Raw genomic sequence first — 14,820 nt, 5'->3', positions numbered from 1 at the left:
TTCACAACCAATTTATTAAATAATTTTTAACCGTAAAATATTTTTTAACAAAAAAATAATTTTGAAAAACACCTTTAAATAATATTTATCGGCCGCACAGTTTTAACATTGGTTAATGACAAATAATTATTGACCCAGCTTTAATTAATAACAAAACGCCAATAAATTTGTGCAAACCTTATCTTTTTGATATATTATTTACAAATCGGTATTATATTTTGGATTAGGTTTTGTATCTGAAATATTTTTCTAAATTATCCCAAAGTTCATTTTTCATCTTCTGTCAATAATAATAACTGACCACATTAAATATCTATTCACAAAATAACATAGAAAAGTTCACAAACGTGTTTCTGATCATTAACAAAGAATGATAAGTGTCGTCTGCCAACGCATAAATATCATAGATACAACTGCAATTGCTTGTATCTCTCAAAATCCGAGTGTTTGTATTTGAGACGGTGAATAATTTAAAAGTTTAATTTTGTTTTTATTTTTTTATTTAAGGCGGGTATAGCTTTAATAAACAGTAGCAGAATTATAACAGCCTTTAAATCAGAAATGTGACGAACTAAGATGCTGGTTCCAGAAGCTTGCGATCACGTTTTTATGCATTATCAAGCCATCGGAAATTATGGCATTTTTGGTTCAAATTTATGTTTGTTTCATCACTATTTGAATAGATAGTTTTTTATATATATCATTATAGGGAAGAGCACATTGTTCATAAAAAAATATATGGGAGTAAAATGCCTACGTGGAAGAAAGTGAACATGGATATAATATATTTTCCAGTTAGAGATAATTTACTCAAGCAAATTTATTTCTTTCCTCTAACATATCCGTAGCTGATTCACTAAATTAATCAAAGATTTTAGATGAAAGAATTAAATCGAAAAGAGATATAAGCTTTTGCAGTTTCAGTGACATATACATCATAAAACTGAATGTTTTTTAACATGTTACACATACGTAGCAATTAAGATGATTAAAGATTTATGTACAATAGTAAAGTTGGTATTTATACAAATAAAACATCAGAATTTTAATATTTTCAACATACTAAGGTCCTTACGTAGGGTAATTTCACCAGTATTTATTTAAATAAAATAAGAACACAAAATACACTTCTTATTTTGTTAAAAACATTTTAGAAAAACACAGTTTAAAAAAAGTTGTTCGTGAATTTGATAACGGCATTTACAATAACAGAGTTTTGTTAACCACCAACAAGTAATTCCAATTTGATCAGATAATACTGGAGATGGCAAAGAACCACCCTAACTGCCTCCATGCATCGTAGTATCAGAAGGAAGTACCACGTGTAATAAAGTTGGGCACTATTATGGCGAGATAATTATTATTAAAAAGGTGATTTTCAGAATATGAAACGAAACTTTAATGTAACTAAGAGCTTTTTTTAATGTATTAATATATCCCCGAATACAATTGATAATTTGATATTGCTGCAGATATTATATCCCGTAATAAATTTATTCGACATGTCAAAGCACCTGATTTTTGTTGATGGGTTTGAAGTGACATTTTAGATTTATTTCAGACAGATTTCTAGGAAAAGTGATTTTTAAGCGTATAAGATGGTACGATATAGAAAAATAACTGAACAAATGACATGTATTCGTGGATTATTTTACCATCAACAATAATCACGGTTATATGTTATTGTATGCCAAGGTATTATTGTAGTGGGCACATAATAATGGTCAAAATTGATTTCAATTGTAACAATTAATATATAGTTTTGATTTAAGCGAGGGTCAATTACATAATGCTTTGGATTTCACATTGTTTAAATCGTGGTATCTACAGTTATGCCGCCAATCGAATTTTGTTTTTAAGTCGGTTTAAAAGAAATATACTTGAATTATTGTTGTTAATGTTAATATTGATTCAGAACGTAGCAATTATGACAATATCTACCAGAATAAACATCGTACCTCGCTTGGTATTAAGTCCGCCAAATTTTATTTTACAAATAATACTTTGATGGTATTGATTACAAACTATAAAATACAGAGATAAATTAAACTTCACTAAAGGATTCGTTCGTTTGAATACTTGATGGAAATCAGAACTCAAGCAATATGTAACACAAATTGATTTTCTCGAGAAACGGCTAGGTATGTATTTTATAAGATTATTATATTTAATATTTTATACTCTTGCATAAGATCTAACGTATTCAAAAATACATAAGGCGTATTATAAATATATTATTTTAAATACGCAATAATTGATCAAAATGCTTGCAAAAGCATAGCATAATTAGATTTGTGTCTTTGAAAGCATTTACAAAAGTCCTGCAATACGAGTCCACAGAGAGAAGCTCCGTCCTTGTTGGCAACACGGCAACTTGCAAAGGAGCGCCGATCCCCAAAATATGTGCATTCGTGTTTTATAAACAAAGATTCAGGTTTAGATTGTACTTAATTAAATAAAATAAAATAATAATATGTATGGATAAAATGTACGGACAGTGAAATAATGAATTCCTTCAACCGGATTCCAACATCATTCCAAGTAAATATACTGATACACCAAACACAATACATATTAACTGGATAGACACACGAATAGTTCATGAATTACAAGTTAAATAAAGTTACAACAAACAGAATAGGAATGTATTCTTACCTAGGTAATTAATTAACTTGAATTTTTATAAAATATATATTTATCCTTAACAACCATGACTAGACACAAATTTAAATATGTTTCTGTTTTTACATCCAATAATTGTAAGGTTTGACATCTTATTACAGTTAACACAGCAGGGACTCTAACCAATACCCATCTCCTAAGTCAGGCCACTATCTCCACTAGACCAGGCGCGTGGAGTAGCAGCGGCAAGCAGCGATTAGCGTTGGTTTAAAACATGTCCTCGACTCTGAACCAACGCTCTTCGCCACTGATGTTGCATCCAATGTAGCTTTAGGAGTTGATAGTTCAAGCTTCAACCTTCTTCTTTATCATCACTATAAAGATACTGATCTGAGCTCTGCTTTCTAATCCAATCGCTAAAGATTACACGACTTTCTATTCTTCTGCAAGTAGACTATGTGCCATAGTTTACAATCTTGGACACTTAAGTGGGTTTGAATGATCGGTTACAATTCCTTTCTGAGATCAAGATCCTGGTTGGTTTAGCCCCTGCTATTGTACTCGTACAGAGAATTTGAGTATGCTTAGAGGTTACAAACAAACATTTATTTTTCACATTTAGAATCGTATATTAGATGTTAATCTCTATAAACTATCACCTCCCCTTTGAACACTTTGAGCATTTAGTCAATTATTACATTCACTTTACACGCACTTTGAGTGGGATTGTTCGACCGAATGTTTTGCTTTTCTTTGAATATGATATAATCAATACCTTGCAGGGGGAGGTGAAAAAGAAATATTTATTATTATGAAAATGTTTGCAACTCTAATACATATAATAACGCAATAGTTTTACACATTTTTTATTACCTAAACATTTAGTTAAATAAATATCTTCATACGTAAAAGGTGATATCGAACAAAATATATTGTGCTATCAGACACATGTAAAAAAGCCATTTATTCTGGTAAATTAAAGAAATAATCCTTAAAAATATTTTGTTGGTTTGAATGTAAGATATCCAAGGCATTCAAATGCGTATGAACATACATATACAGCATTGACACGGACGAGATTGTTGTCCAGTGCAAGAAATAGATATGGTTGCTATCAACAATTGTCAATGGATACCCATTGCATTAGAATGCACATGGACATATCAACTCTCCACTGTAACAATGAATCGAGTCTGACGAAATGATTGCAAATTTCATTTCAAAAGTAATTGGGTTAAAGTGATACGCGGATAACACAAGGAGTTTAATGGTTCACTTAGTAGGCATATTCTTAGACTATTTACATCACGTTGATACAAATTAATGCTCTATGATTGATATAAAATTTGCAACGTGTTAACAAGACCAGAAAATTGCTCCCGTGGAATGCTAATACTTATACATACATGGTTCCAAATGTGCTAAAACTCATGTAAAAACCGTTTGGTTGGCATGTAATTGATTACGTTAACAAGATCATAAGTTTGCTGTGTATACAATATTATGCTATTTATATATTTAAATAAAATGTACGCAAGCACTCAGTTGAAATGTTTTGTTTTATGGGAAGGAACGGTGGTTGATGATTTTACAAACCAAATCGTTTGCCGTTTCAAAAGATAGTCTGCCCGCCTAGTTGGCAGTATTTGACGTTGAATTGTCCTTTATTGGTGTGGTTAGATAATTATAATATTTTCGTGAAATCCATTCATGTTTAGTTACGTTACAATATAATATGTATTGAAGGATATAACAAAACAAATCGATCCAATACCATTCAGTATCACGCCTTTTCAAAACGTTTCCTTAAATTTATATTTTTAATTTTAATAATTATCTGAATCTTATGGCAAATGGGCGATTGAGTTACTTTGTTTAGTGTTTATCATATTATGTCAAAGCTTAAAGCTTTCATTCTTATTTTGTAGCTCGCATGCATTACATTTTGATTTTGAATTACCTATGGCAACAACATGACTTACTTGAAGAGGTCTAATATAAGTAGAAATATGACTAGAAGATTTCCTAACAGATATTTAAGATCTATCAGCTCCGCAGCTAGGACTAAACTGTTTCGGAAAGAAGAGATTACGCAATGCACTGGGTTCAAGTGGGTATATTCTAATTTTGCCAATTTAAATGTAATATGTCGCAATATCTGCTGTATATTACTGATAACCAATACCTGAATAATAGATACTTATTTTGCCTCGTTGAGTTATAAATTAGAATAAAGAATTGTGTGCTACAAGTAGGTATAATTCAGTTGAGGTGGCTCGGATAATCGGATGACTCGGATGCCATTGGCTCACAACTCCACCCAGTACATTTAAAAAAAATGAAATATGATTAATTAGATTTAGGATAAGAGTTGCGGGGAAATTGCTCAAGCAGAGGTGCTTCTTTATGATAGTATAGAATAGGATTATATGAACCTATGGCATTTCATCAGCATGGTCAAATCAAATGAAGGAATGAATATGAATATCGACCTACTTATTATCATTACATGATCAAACGTTTCTTAAAAAACTGTTTATCTTTCGAGCTAGGCAAAAAGCAATAATTTATTATATTCGATCATATATTTTTTTAATAAGCTTCACACAGCCCCAAAACTCAAGCACTTAAAACAGTGCTTAAAATTATAGAAATGAGAGGCAACGAGCAAGATACCTCTCTACCAACATCTTAGTGAAACTGCCGTTCATATCACACAGGACAATGATGCAATTTACATACTTTTCACGAACTATGTATAGATCTATAAGAGAAACTGGGAGGCGGTTGAAGTGGTCAGAGACCCTCACTAGTGCGCATGTGATGGGTCCAATGGTGGCCCGTCCAGGCTGTGGATTGTCGCTTATTGGGTAGTCTGCAAGGGCTATCGGGAGACCGCTTAACTAACGTGTTACTTTAGCTTTAGAGAGTAATAATGTGAGTGGAGAATTCATCCACGGACGGGAGATGTCTGAAACCACAAGGCGAGGGATGGACTAAGAGGGCAAACGAATTCCGCACTCAAGGTGCCTGTAAACGTTTTTACGGCAATAGCTTGTCGGCAATGTAAAGCCATCAACATATGAAAAAACCCAACATTGTCAGGTATTGCCTATTATTGTCGACATTTTTCTCCTGTCTTGCCAGTGAGAACGCTCGGCTACTGATATTACGACAACATCGCCTGGCCAAATCTATTTCCTTCTCTGTTACATATGTGCGTCTCTGTTCGCCACCTACCCACTACCAACATTGTCATAATTTTAAGCTTCGCGTTTTTGCTTCAAAATTTATACAAGTTTGGTGGAGTTATAGCAGGAGATCAGGTTTTTACTTGTTTAACCTATTCACTTGCGATACACCACCTTGCCCGACAACTCCATTGCCGGGAAAGCCAATTGTTCGGTTATAGGAAATAATAGGCAATTAATCTTGCTCGTTTACTGGCACCTTTACTGAACTCTCTACATTAAACATCTGCAGGCTACTGTAAGTACGTAATTAAATTTATCTAATGGCTCAGATTGAAGAAGTCATAAAATATGTAATTATTGTTAAAAGTTAGAGTAATGTTTCATTGTCTATCTAAATCAACGTCGAACTTTACTTTGGATCCTTTCTCTATGAATTAATAGTAATTTCTACCAGCAATATATGAAAATGGCTCGCATATGATTAGTTTAGAAAGCCTTTATAGTTTTATAAAGTATGTATCTTTGGGACAATGATTTGATTTGTAATAATAGGATTTAATGTAATCATTGAATACAAAAGTACAATGTAAAAATAAAATAAAATAATCTCAAGTGCTCGCGTTGGTGAAGTGAATGTTGAGATTACACTTTATCAATCAATCTATTTACAGGTTTAACAAAAGATTTAATTTTATTATTTTTATATATACATTTTTAGCAAAAATATTCATGCTTAAAAATGAGGTTTTAGCTTAAAAAATAACCCTAAAATCAGTTAAAATTGTAAACAACAAGGATGAACAGTATGCCAAGAATGTTTAAAAAATATCTTGGTAAGCTCTTTTAATATTAAATCTAACAAAACACATGAATAATTTATTACATTTATAGCACAGTATATTTTAAATTACACAATGGTTTATAATTATAAATGATGATGGAATATTTTTCTAACTTATACATAAAAAAATCGAATGGTAGGTTACATCATTTCAGTACAATTTATATGAATGTATACGTTATGTATATTTTCATACTGTACATATGCATATAAATTCTCAAAACGACATTAATTGTAATGTATAAAATGTATGGATATCTCTTTTAACTTACAAAATCACAAGAATAATTAACTTATGTTATGAGTTTAATAAGATATGAAAATTAGTTTAAAAAAGCGCATTACTATTAAATTAGTTTGTAATCTCAACAACTATGGCCTGAATAGAGAAAAAAAAGCTTAGGCAAATATAACTGTACCCTAAGAAATCTCAGCCTTAATTCTAGGTCGAGTCACCGTCACCTCCACTGGTTCCTCCCCTCCCGGCAGGTTACTAGTAAACAAATAATGATCTTCTATATAATATGGATACTAACAATTAACTTTACTCGTAAGTGCACGTATGATTAACACTCACAATATATCACTAAAAGAGATTCCTGGTTTTGACTAACTCGATTAAAACATTAGCGGATATGCAGAACTGCACAGAACGTCGGACAACTGCTTCCGATGAAATAGTTAATTGTAGTTTTGTTAAAGTCTAGGGGGCACTATACTTTATATGTGCCTATTTACCGTTACAACGAACGAACAATTTGCAATCGGTTTAGAAATAAACGTAGCAATCCTATAAGAACTATGATAGTGTATAGTATTCTATGATAAAAGAAGTATTAACATAGCCGATTATGAGTGCCTATTGTGAAACTATCTATCGTGCCAAGACCCTTACATCACATATGAGATTTACTGATTATTGGAAGAAAAAGCTTTTTATAGATCTTTGGCCAAAGTTTCAACTAAATATCCGTTCATAATAATTCACCAATCGGGTTCGGTCCGTCACAACATACACAGTCATATGTTCACAATAGATATGCATCATGTCACGAACATCTTTGTTTCAATCGATTAATTGTAATACCTATATATTTAATTTACCTTTATTAATTAAACATTTGATAAAAAAGTCTTTTCTTATGGTACAAATTGTCATTTATATTCACGTTAATGTTTATTTAGTATAAATTGTCTTTGTAGTGGAAACGTTTGGACACTTGTTAAGTTGGAGAGTTGAGTCATAATATGTTGACGTGGCCAGAGTACGGCGGCGGCAGCCAGTAGTGCGTCCGCTGGTGGTGGCGGGGGGCGCTGGAACGGGGCGTCGGGCTGCCTCCAGCCGCGCTTACACCCACCCCGCCGCCACCCTCCACTGCGTGCACACCGTCTCTTTTACTGGATCAGCAAATAACAACACAACACTGTAGTAGGTGCTACACACTGTAATACATATGTTGGTGTGGCTAGAGTACGGCTGCGGCAGCCAGTAGCGCGTTGGAGCTGCGGCCCGGGAGCTGTCCGCTGGTGGTGGTGGGTCGGGCTGGGGGGGTTTGGGGCTGCCACCAGCCCCACTTACACCAGTCCCGCCGCCACCAGTCCGGTCATCATCCTCCACTGCGTGCACACCGTCTCTTTTACTGGACCAGCAAATAATAAAACACTGTAATACAGGACAAGCGAGAAATGTACACAAAAAATCCAACTGGGTTGGGATTAATGTTAAAGGCGTATTTGAAACGTAAAATTATGAATTTAAACATATTAGTATTACGGGTAGAATTTAAATTTTCAGTCATTTATTACAACATGAAGATTAATTAATACCCATGATAAGTTACATAAAATATCATACAAGATAAATCGCTAAAATTCGCAGATACATAAACATGAATGAAACAAAACTTCCGCCATTAATAGATTTGCGTATACATTACAGATCAAAATATACACCTTCTTGTGCAATTATATCAATGTCGCCAAATGTCATAAATTTGAATAAACAGTATAATTATATTTATTTATTGATACATTACTCTACAGTACTTCACATTTCAATTCAGCAACGTTGGCCTCACTGGGTTGTTCACCCGTGCTGAGGCCCCCATTTTAAAATATACGAATTTATACATTTAAACAAAAAACAACATTAAAATAAAGATAAATTTACACCAAAAATAAAGATTAGAAATCAAAATCCAATTCTCACACCAAAATAAAAACATTAGAAGGGAATGGAAATCGGCACTTACAATGATCTATGTGCTTGTGCGTACCGCTTGCCTTACACATTTTTTTGTGTTGCGTGTATATGTTTTATTCTTTTATGTTATAGAATTTTGGAAATATTGTCTTTTTGAGGTATATATATATATATATACCTCATCCCGGTCATTAACTATTCAACCATGATAATAATGAAGATATACCAATTCAATATTAAATTATCTACAGTTTAACCACCATATTACAGGCACTTGCCTGGTTCGGTGGTCGTAAGACCTAAAATGTAAAATTAAAAAATGGTTCATTAAAAAAATAAAATTATTTAAAACGAATTATTCAACACAAAAAGTTTAAAGGTATTTTGTAATGTGTCATAATAGCATTCAACTTGGTGGTCGATCAATAAGAAAGTCAGGAATCGAACACCAACCTAAATGAACCCAAATGTGCAAATCAAATGCATAAACGTTACGCCATTAGACTATCGATTAATAAATAAGGACAAAGCAAGAATTCACTTCTTGTTTAAGCTTTAATATTATTGTTTTGATGAACTTACCCCATCAAATATATAAGCCTTACATGTCAGGCACGGACATTTAGAATAACTCTTCCATTTCAATAGTTTCCGTGTTTTCGTCAAAGTGCATAGTGGTGGGAGTCATAAACATGTAGATAGCGTTGTAGTGTTCGTGTGCGAGGACTAGCCCCTTTTTTTTCTTTGACAGATGTTGTCTTCCTTCCTCCACCAACACTTCTTTGGACATCATCTCTTCCACCCTTCCTTCTTCCATTTGGGGCAATTGAGTATCTAACATAGAAACGCAATGCTATAATAAAACAAATTAACGCAATCACATTACATAAATACATTTATCGGCAATAAAGTACTAACAATATCATATTAATATAAAAGCTCCTATAAAATCGTAGATCTAATTCAATTGACGTATGCGTTCGTGCAAAAGTATCGTCTAATTAAAAAAGTTTTAAACCAAAATTTATCCAGAGGAATGAGAGAAAATCAATATGTTTAATATGATGTTAAACTATGCAGAAACATTAATATAGTGACAAGTATAACATAACATAACGTAACCTCAACTGATCGGCAAATCTTAGAGATGTGGTTTTTATTTGAGGACCTATTGATAGTTGAATTATTGACGAAATATCTTGCAAACCACTCTAGTTATTTATCTATATTTACACTATTTGAATAGCACACTATTTTTTGGATTTACTATTTATCAATTTTAAATGTTACCACTCTTTTAAAAAAACACGCAAACAAAAAAGTTGTTTTATAATTTCAAAGATTCACAGAGAGCTTTGTAATGTGGCTGTTAAAGCAATGTAATCTTTTATAAAGAATGCAAGATTTTTATGTGCTTGTTGCGTGAATTGAATAAACTTACGGACTCCTAACAAAACATCCGAAATTGGTGGATTGAACATACCGGCAGCCACTTACTCTCCATCTTTATTCTATTCTGCTCTTTCATCTCTACTATATAATATTGTATCACTCCTGGCATAAATGGGAATTGGTGGATTGAACGAAGTTACACACACTTACTCCCCACCTTTTTTCTCTTTCATCTCTAGTGTTTAATATTGAATCCCTTCTGGCATAAATAGAAAGTAGTGGATTGAACGGGGTTATAGCCACTTACTCCCCATATTCATTCTATTCTGCTCTTTCATCTCTAATATTTAATTTTCGCCCTTGAGGTGATTTCTCACGAAAACGGCGCTATATAAATTAGCCAAATATTATTGCATCCCTCCTGGCACAAACAGGAATTGCTGGATTGAACGTAGTTACCCAGTTACTCCCCATATTTACTCAATTTCATCTCTAGTGTTTTATATTGCATCCCTCCTGGCATAAATAGAAAGAGGAACTATCATTAAATCGAAAAATGTTAGTCTTTAGTTTTAAAAATAAATTTGAATACTCCACAATAAAATCAACTAACCAACTGCTCACAACCATATGTTGTGAAGCTGAAAGAAGTGGGAAGGGTAAGGAGATGGGAAGAGGAAGTTGGGAGACTACCTGGCTACTCAGAGCTGGTCACTAAAGTTTGTATTGTTTTAAAAAAATTTTTTGTGTAAAAACACAAATGATAATAAATTTACTGGCGCACGTCGGGATTTAAACCCGCGACCTTCAGATTCATAGTTAATAGCCATACCCCTTGACCACGAAGACCGTCAGAGTTAGTTAAATAAATTTTATTGAACATCGTGGAAGTGAGTTTAAATTATATTGTTTTGTTGTTATTGTTTATGCCAATTAAAGTTTGATATATTTTCCTTGGAAACATTTTGTGTAAAAAAATGTTAACGTGGTTAGCAGCCAATTACTGATGGGAGTGGCACTATGTGCCTACTTAAAGAGGTAGGTTTCTTACTATGGGTTGATGCGCTATACATAAAGCCCATTTCAACAAGGAATCAAGGCAACATGTAGTAACGTTTCCAAGTAAAAACATAGCAGTGCTTATCGGGCTGGCTTCTATGTAAATGCGTAGGATTATACTAAGAAGGTCTAATTTTAAAACGAAATTGTTCCCAGAATGTTCTGCTCTCAGAGCGGAGATTTCCTCTACAACCTAGTTTGGCACAACTTGGTTTGAAATGGCAATGAAAGTTCTTTTTATAATTCAAGGATGCAATTTACGTAGGAAGCTGAAGTTGTGTAAACTACGCTCGGTATGGATTGGATGTGATAACGAATATTATATAAAAAAAGTTTATTTGTAGAATAATTTAAAGCATTTTAATAGAAAACATTGTTTCTTAAATGAGGAGAGAGCTAAAAAGAGTATAAAGCTACTATTGGAGAAAAGTTGGATACGGGAAATATATATATATATATATATATGCAATATATTGCATCGCTTATGATCAAAAGTTGTTAAAGAAAGCGGACAAGTGGCTCTCGATGGAGTTTTGACTGATATCAACCCTTTTGGCAGTAAGACATTTAACTGGCAAAGGGTGTAGGCTGAATTCAATAGAAATTATTATCGGGTATATGTGTGTTAAAATCATACCCAGATGAAACACAAACAAGGAGAACCGAAAATAATGCAATGTCAATGTAAGTGTAATGTACAACACCAAGAAAGAGACGCTTTGATGATTTGAACATACAGAGAAGATGGAGAGATACATTATGATAATACACGACACAAAAGTGGATGGGTTAAGAACTCCATGGCGTCATTAGAAGATAAAACACGATTGTGTTAAGTCGGGGCATGAGTCGGAATAATACAAGAGTATGAATGAACAGATGCAGGAGTGTGAATAAAGCAAGAATTAAGATGCATGTGAGAGTTGTGTGGCATTCCATTCTTTATCTTACCTAACCTCATGTCGTAATAGTTAGTGGGTTCTGATATGATATGGGATACTATAGTAAGGTAAGCTTACACGTGTTATAGTCGTCGTGTGGGTGAGGTAATATAATTTCATTGTGTAACTTGTAGAAGAAAAAGTTATTTTAAATTTGAACAAATTTTTTCTGATTCTGAAAACAAATTTGTGTTTTGATTACCCGAAATTACGCGTAAAATCTAATCATGAAAAACCATATTTTAAAAGTCTATTTTTTCAACTCAAATAGGCATGACTGTCCTTTGGATGGTGTACTGTTGTCACCATAATGAACTCTATTTATATTAAGAAAACCAAAAAATAGGCCTCGATTAAATTTAAGGTTTTCCTATCGTTTCGTTTGTGAAGAATAAACCTAAAATTAGGAATTATTTAAAAAAAAATAATCGTAAACTACTGAAAAATGTATTGTTTCATTAGATATGTATGAACGCCAATAGGAAAAAAAACTATAATAAAAACTATATTGAAGCTATGATTATCTCTAACAGTTTTCCTTGATTAATTTTTTTCTTTCTTATAAAATTATACACAAAACAAATAAAAACCACTTTTAGATTTGAAATCAAGCTTTTCTAAACTCCGTTTGCCAAACGAATTTTATGAATATTACCTTTATCACCGGCATTTCTGGCAAATTCAAGTGGAAGGTTCTGAAATACTTTTAATTTGAAAATGCTGGATTAATTTATTTTAGAAATAAATTGAATGAATAATAATAATATTTTCATTATATTATTACATGGTGACTGGATAAATCATCAAAATGATAATTCATCACATCTTTAAAAAGTTATATAAAGACATGGAAAGTGATGAAACAAAAACTTTATTAACTGGGTTAAGAAGGTTAGGTTAGGTTAGGTTAAAAAAAAAATTTCATCGTTTTTAATGACTTTATATCACTTTTTAAAGGTGTGTTGAATAGTCACTGTGTAGAATTATCATGGAACCAGCCAAGACATAAGTTTAATTTTTCACTTGTAGCAAACACTTTGTGGGTATACATAATTATAATAATTAAAATAAAATAACTTTGTTTAAATACCACTTTATTGTATATATTTATAACCAACCGGTTTCAGTTTAAATTTGTGAATAATAGAAAGACTCGGGGTGATGCGAACCATGAACGTATCTAGTTATTCGTTTCCTAGAAAAGAAAATACTACAGACGTCTTAATCAACTATAAATTAACATGTTATTATCTGCCACGAACACATCAATAATGATGATCATTATTAAAATTGATCGGAACATAATACCTATCATCACAGAATAAGAATATATTTTTGTGGTATTTTAATATGATACAAATTAATTTTATTTGTGCTTGTCATTGAAAAAAACAATCAAGTTTGCAAATATTATCTTATCTTACTTAAAAAAAAGTGTTTTAACAATTTTATGACTGATTTTCATCACAGGTAACAAGTTTCAATATAATAGAAATAAAATATAAAATAAATTAATTAACATTACGCAATGTCAAACAAACGCAGCAAAAATAGTACAGCGAAATATTGTACAAAGTAACATTTGTTCTGTATATGTATAGCAAATAACTACTGCGTTGAAACCAATAACCCAACATAGTTTAGCAAGTATAAACAGTGATTAACAAATAATATAATATTAGTATTGAGGAGAGTATGTCCATGCTTACCTAGTAGTCAAACGTCAGTTTCGATGCTGACGATGTTGATATTGTTGTGTCGCAGATTGTTGTTCATCTTCCGGCAGTGGTCCGGGCCGGCGAGCAGAATACCCTCCTCTAGTTCCATTATGTCAGAGGCGGAGTCACTCAGCGATGTCTTCTTGATATTCTGGCCTGAAACGTTGCGGTGTACCGTGTAATAGTTAGCGCTGGTGGATTCCTTCACAAATAGATGAACCGGTGATGGTAAGTGTTGAAGCGTGAGCGGTGACCATATCAGAACTTGAATATCTTACGATTTATCAAAAATATTATTTTTATTGAAAGTTTTTATTTATTGATATTGCATTAAGGCGACACAATAAACTAATCATTAGGGTTTGATTGAAGATTACATTTTAACTATTGTAACGAATTCGTAATAATACATTTTTTTCAAATACGCAAGGATATAAGTTATTTATAATTAAGATGAATAAAACAGAAATATAAAATATTTAAAGTGAAACATTTAAAAGATTTATTAAACGTTTTTCAAGTATAAATTAGCGCTATGAACTAGGTTTTACTTTTCTATGAATATGAATTATTAACTTCCCGAGGTACCCATTTAGAAGCATTTGTGATTTTAGTAATACGTTTATCAGGATTATTTAAAATAAACGCCGTGGAAAAACCAACGATCCAGTCGTGCTAGGGCAATTTCGACCATGGGTTCGTCCAATTCACTGAGCCACGTGCCGAATATGTTTATAGACTCCTTCTTCACTTACGTCATAAAGATTTCCAATTTATGTTAGGATATTGGGTCGACTTAATATAGTGAGAACGTGGTTCTGGTAAACTGACGCAGCAACATAATAAATAT

General features: G+C 32.5%; 1 protein-coding gene across 5 annotated transcripts in view; it reads right to left on the bottom strand.

Moving 5' to 3' along the window:
- Nucleotides 1-6,757: 6,757 nt before the first annotated feature.
- The window catches only part of Sh (Potassium voltage-gated channel protein Shaker), a 477,661-nt gene continuing 469,598 nt past the window's right edge, over nucleotides 6,758-14,820 (bottom strand). For 3 of the 5 annotated variants that reach the window (XR_016305202.1, XR_016305201.1, XR_016305199.1), the window contains 3 exons: nucleotides 13,962-14,126; nucleotides 9,443-9,694; nucleotides 6,758-8,297 (listed from right to left, as the gene is read on the bottom strand). Coding sequence is in view for 1 of the 5 variants with exons in the window: in XM_089649931.1 (XP_089506057.1) it covers nucleotides 13,969-14,126 (158 nt within the window). In the remaining 4 variants the exon portion in view is untranslated. The remainder of the gene's footprint in view (nucleotides 8,298-9,442; nucleotides 9,695-13,961; nucleotides 14,127-14,820) is intronic. The other 2 variants (XR_016305200.1, XM_089649931.1) reach the window with 2 other exon arrangements.

The sequence above is a fragment of the Hesperophylax consimilis genome, chromosome 31 (assembly GCF_061612785.1).
Source record: "Hesperophylax consimilis isolate HC1 chromosome 31, BYU_Hcon_1.0, whole genome shotgun sequence".
NCBI classification, from domain to species: Eukaryota; Metazoa; Arthropoda; class Insecta; order Trichoptera; family Limnephilidae; genus Hesperophylax; species Hesperophylax consimilis.
This window is presented reverse-complemented; position numbering and strand designations above follow the sequence as displayed.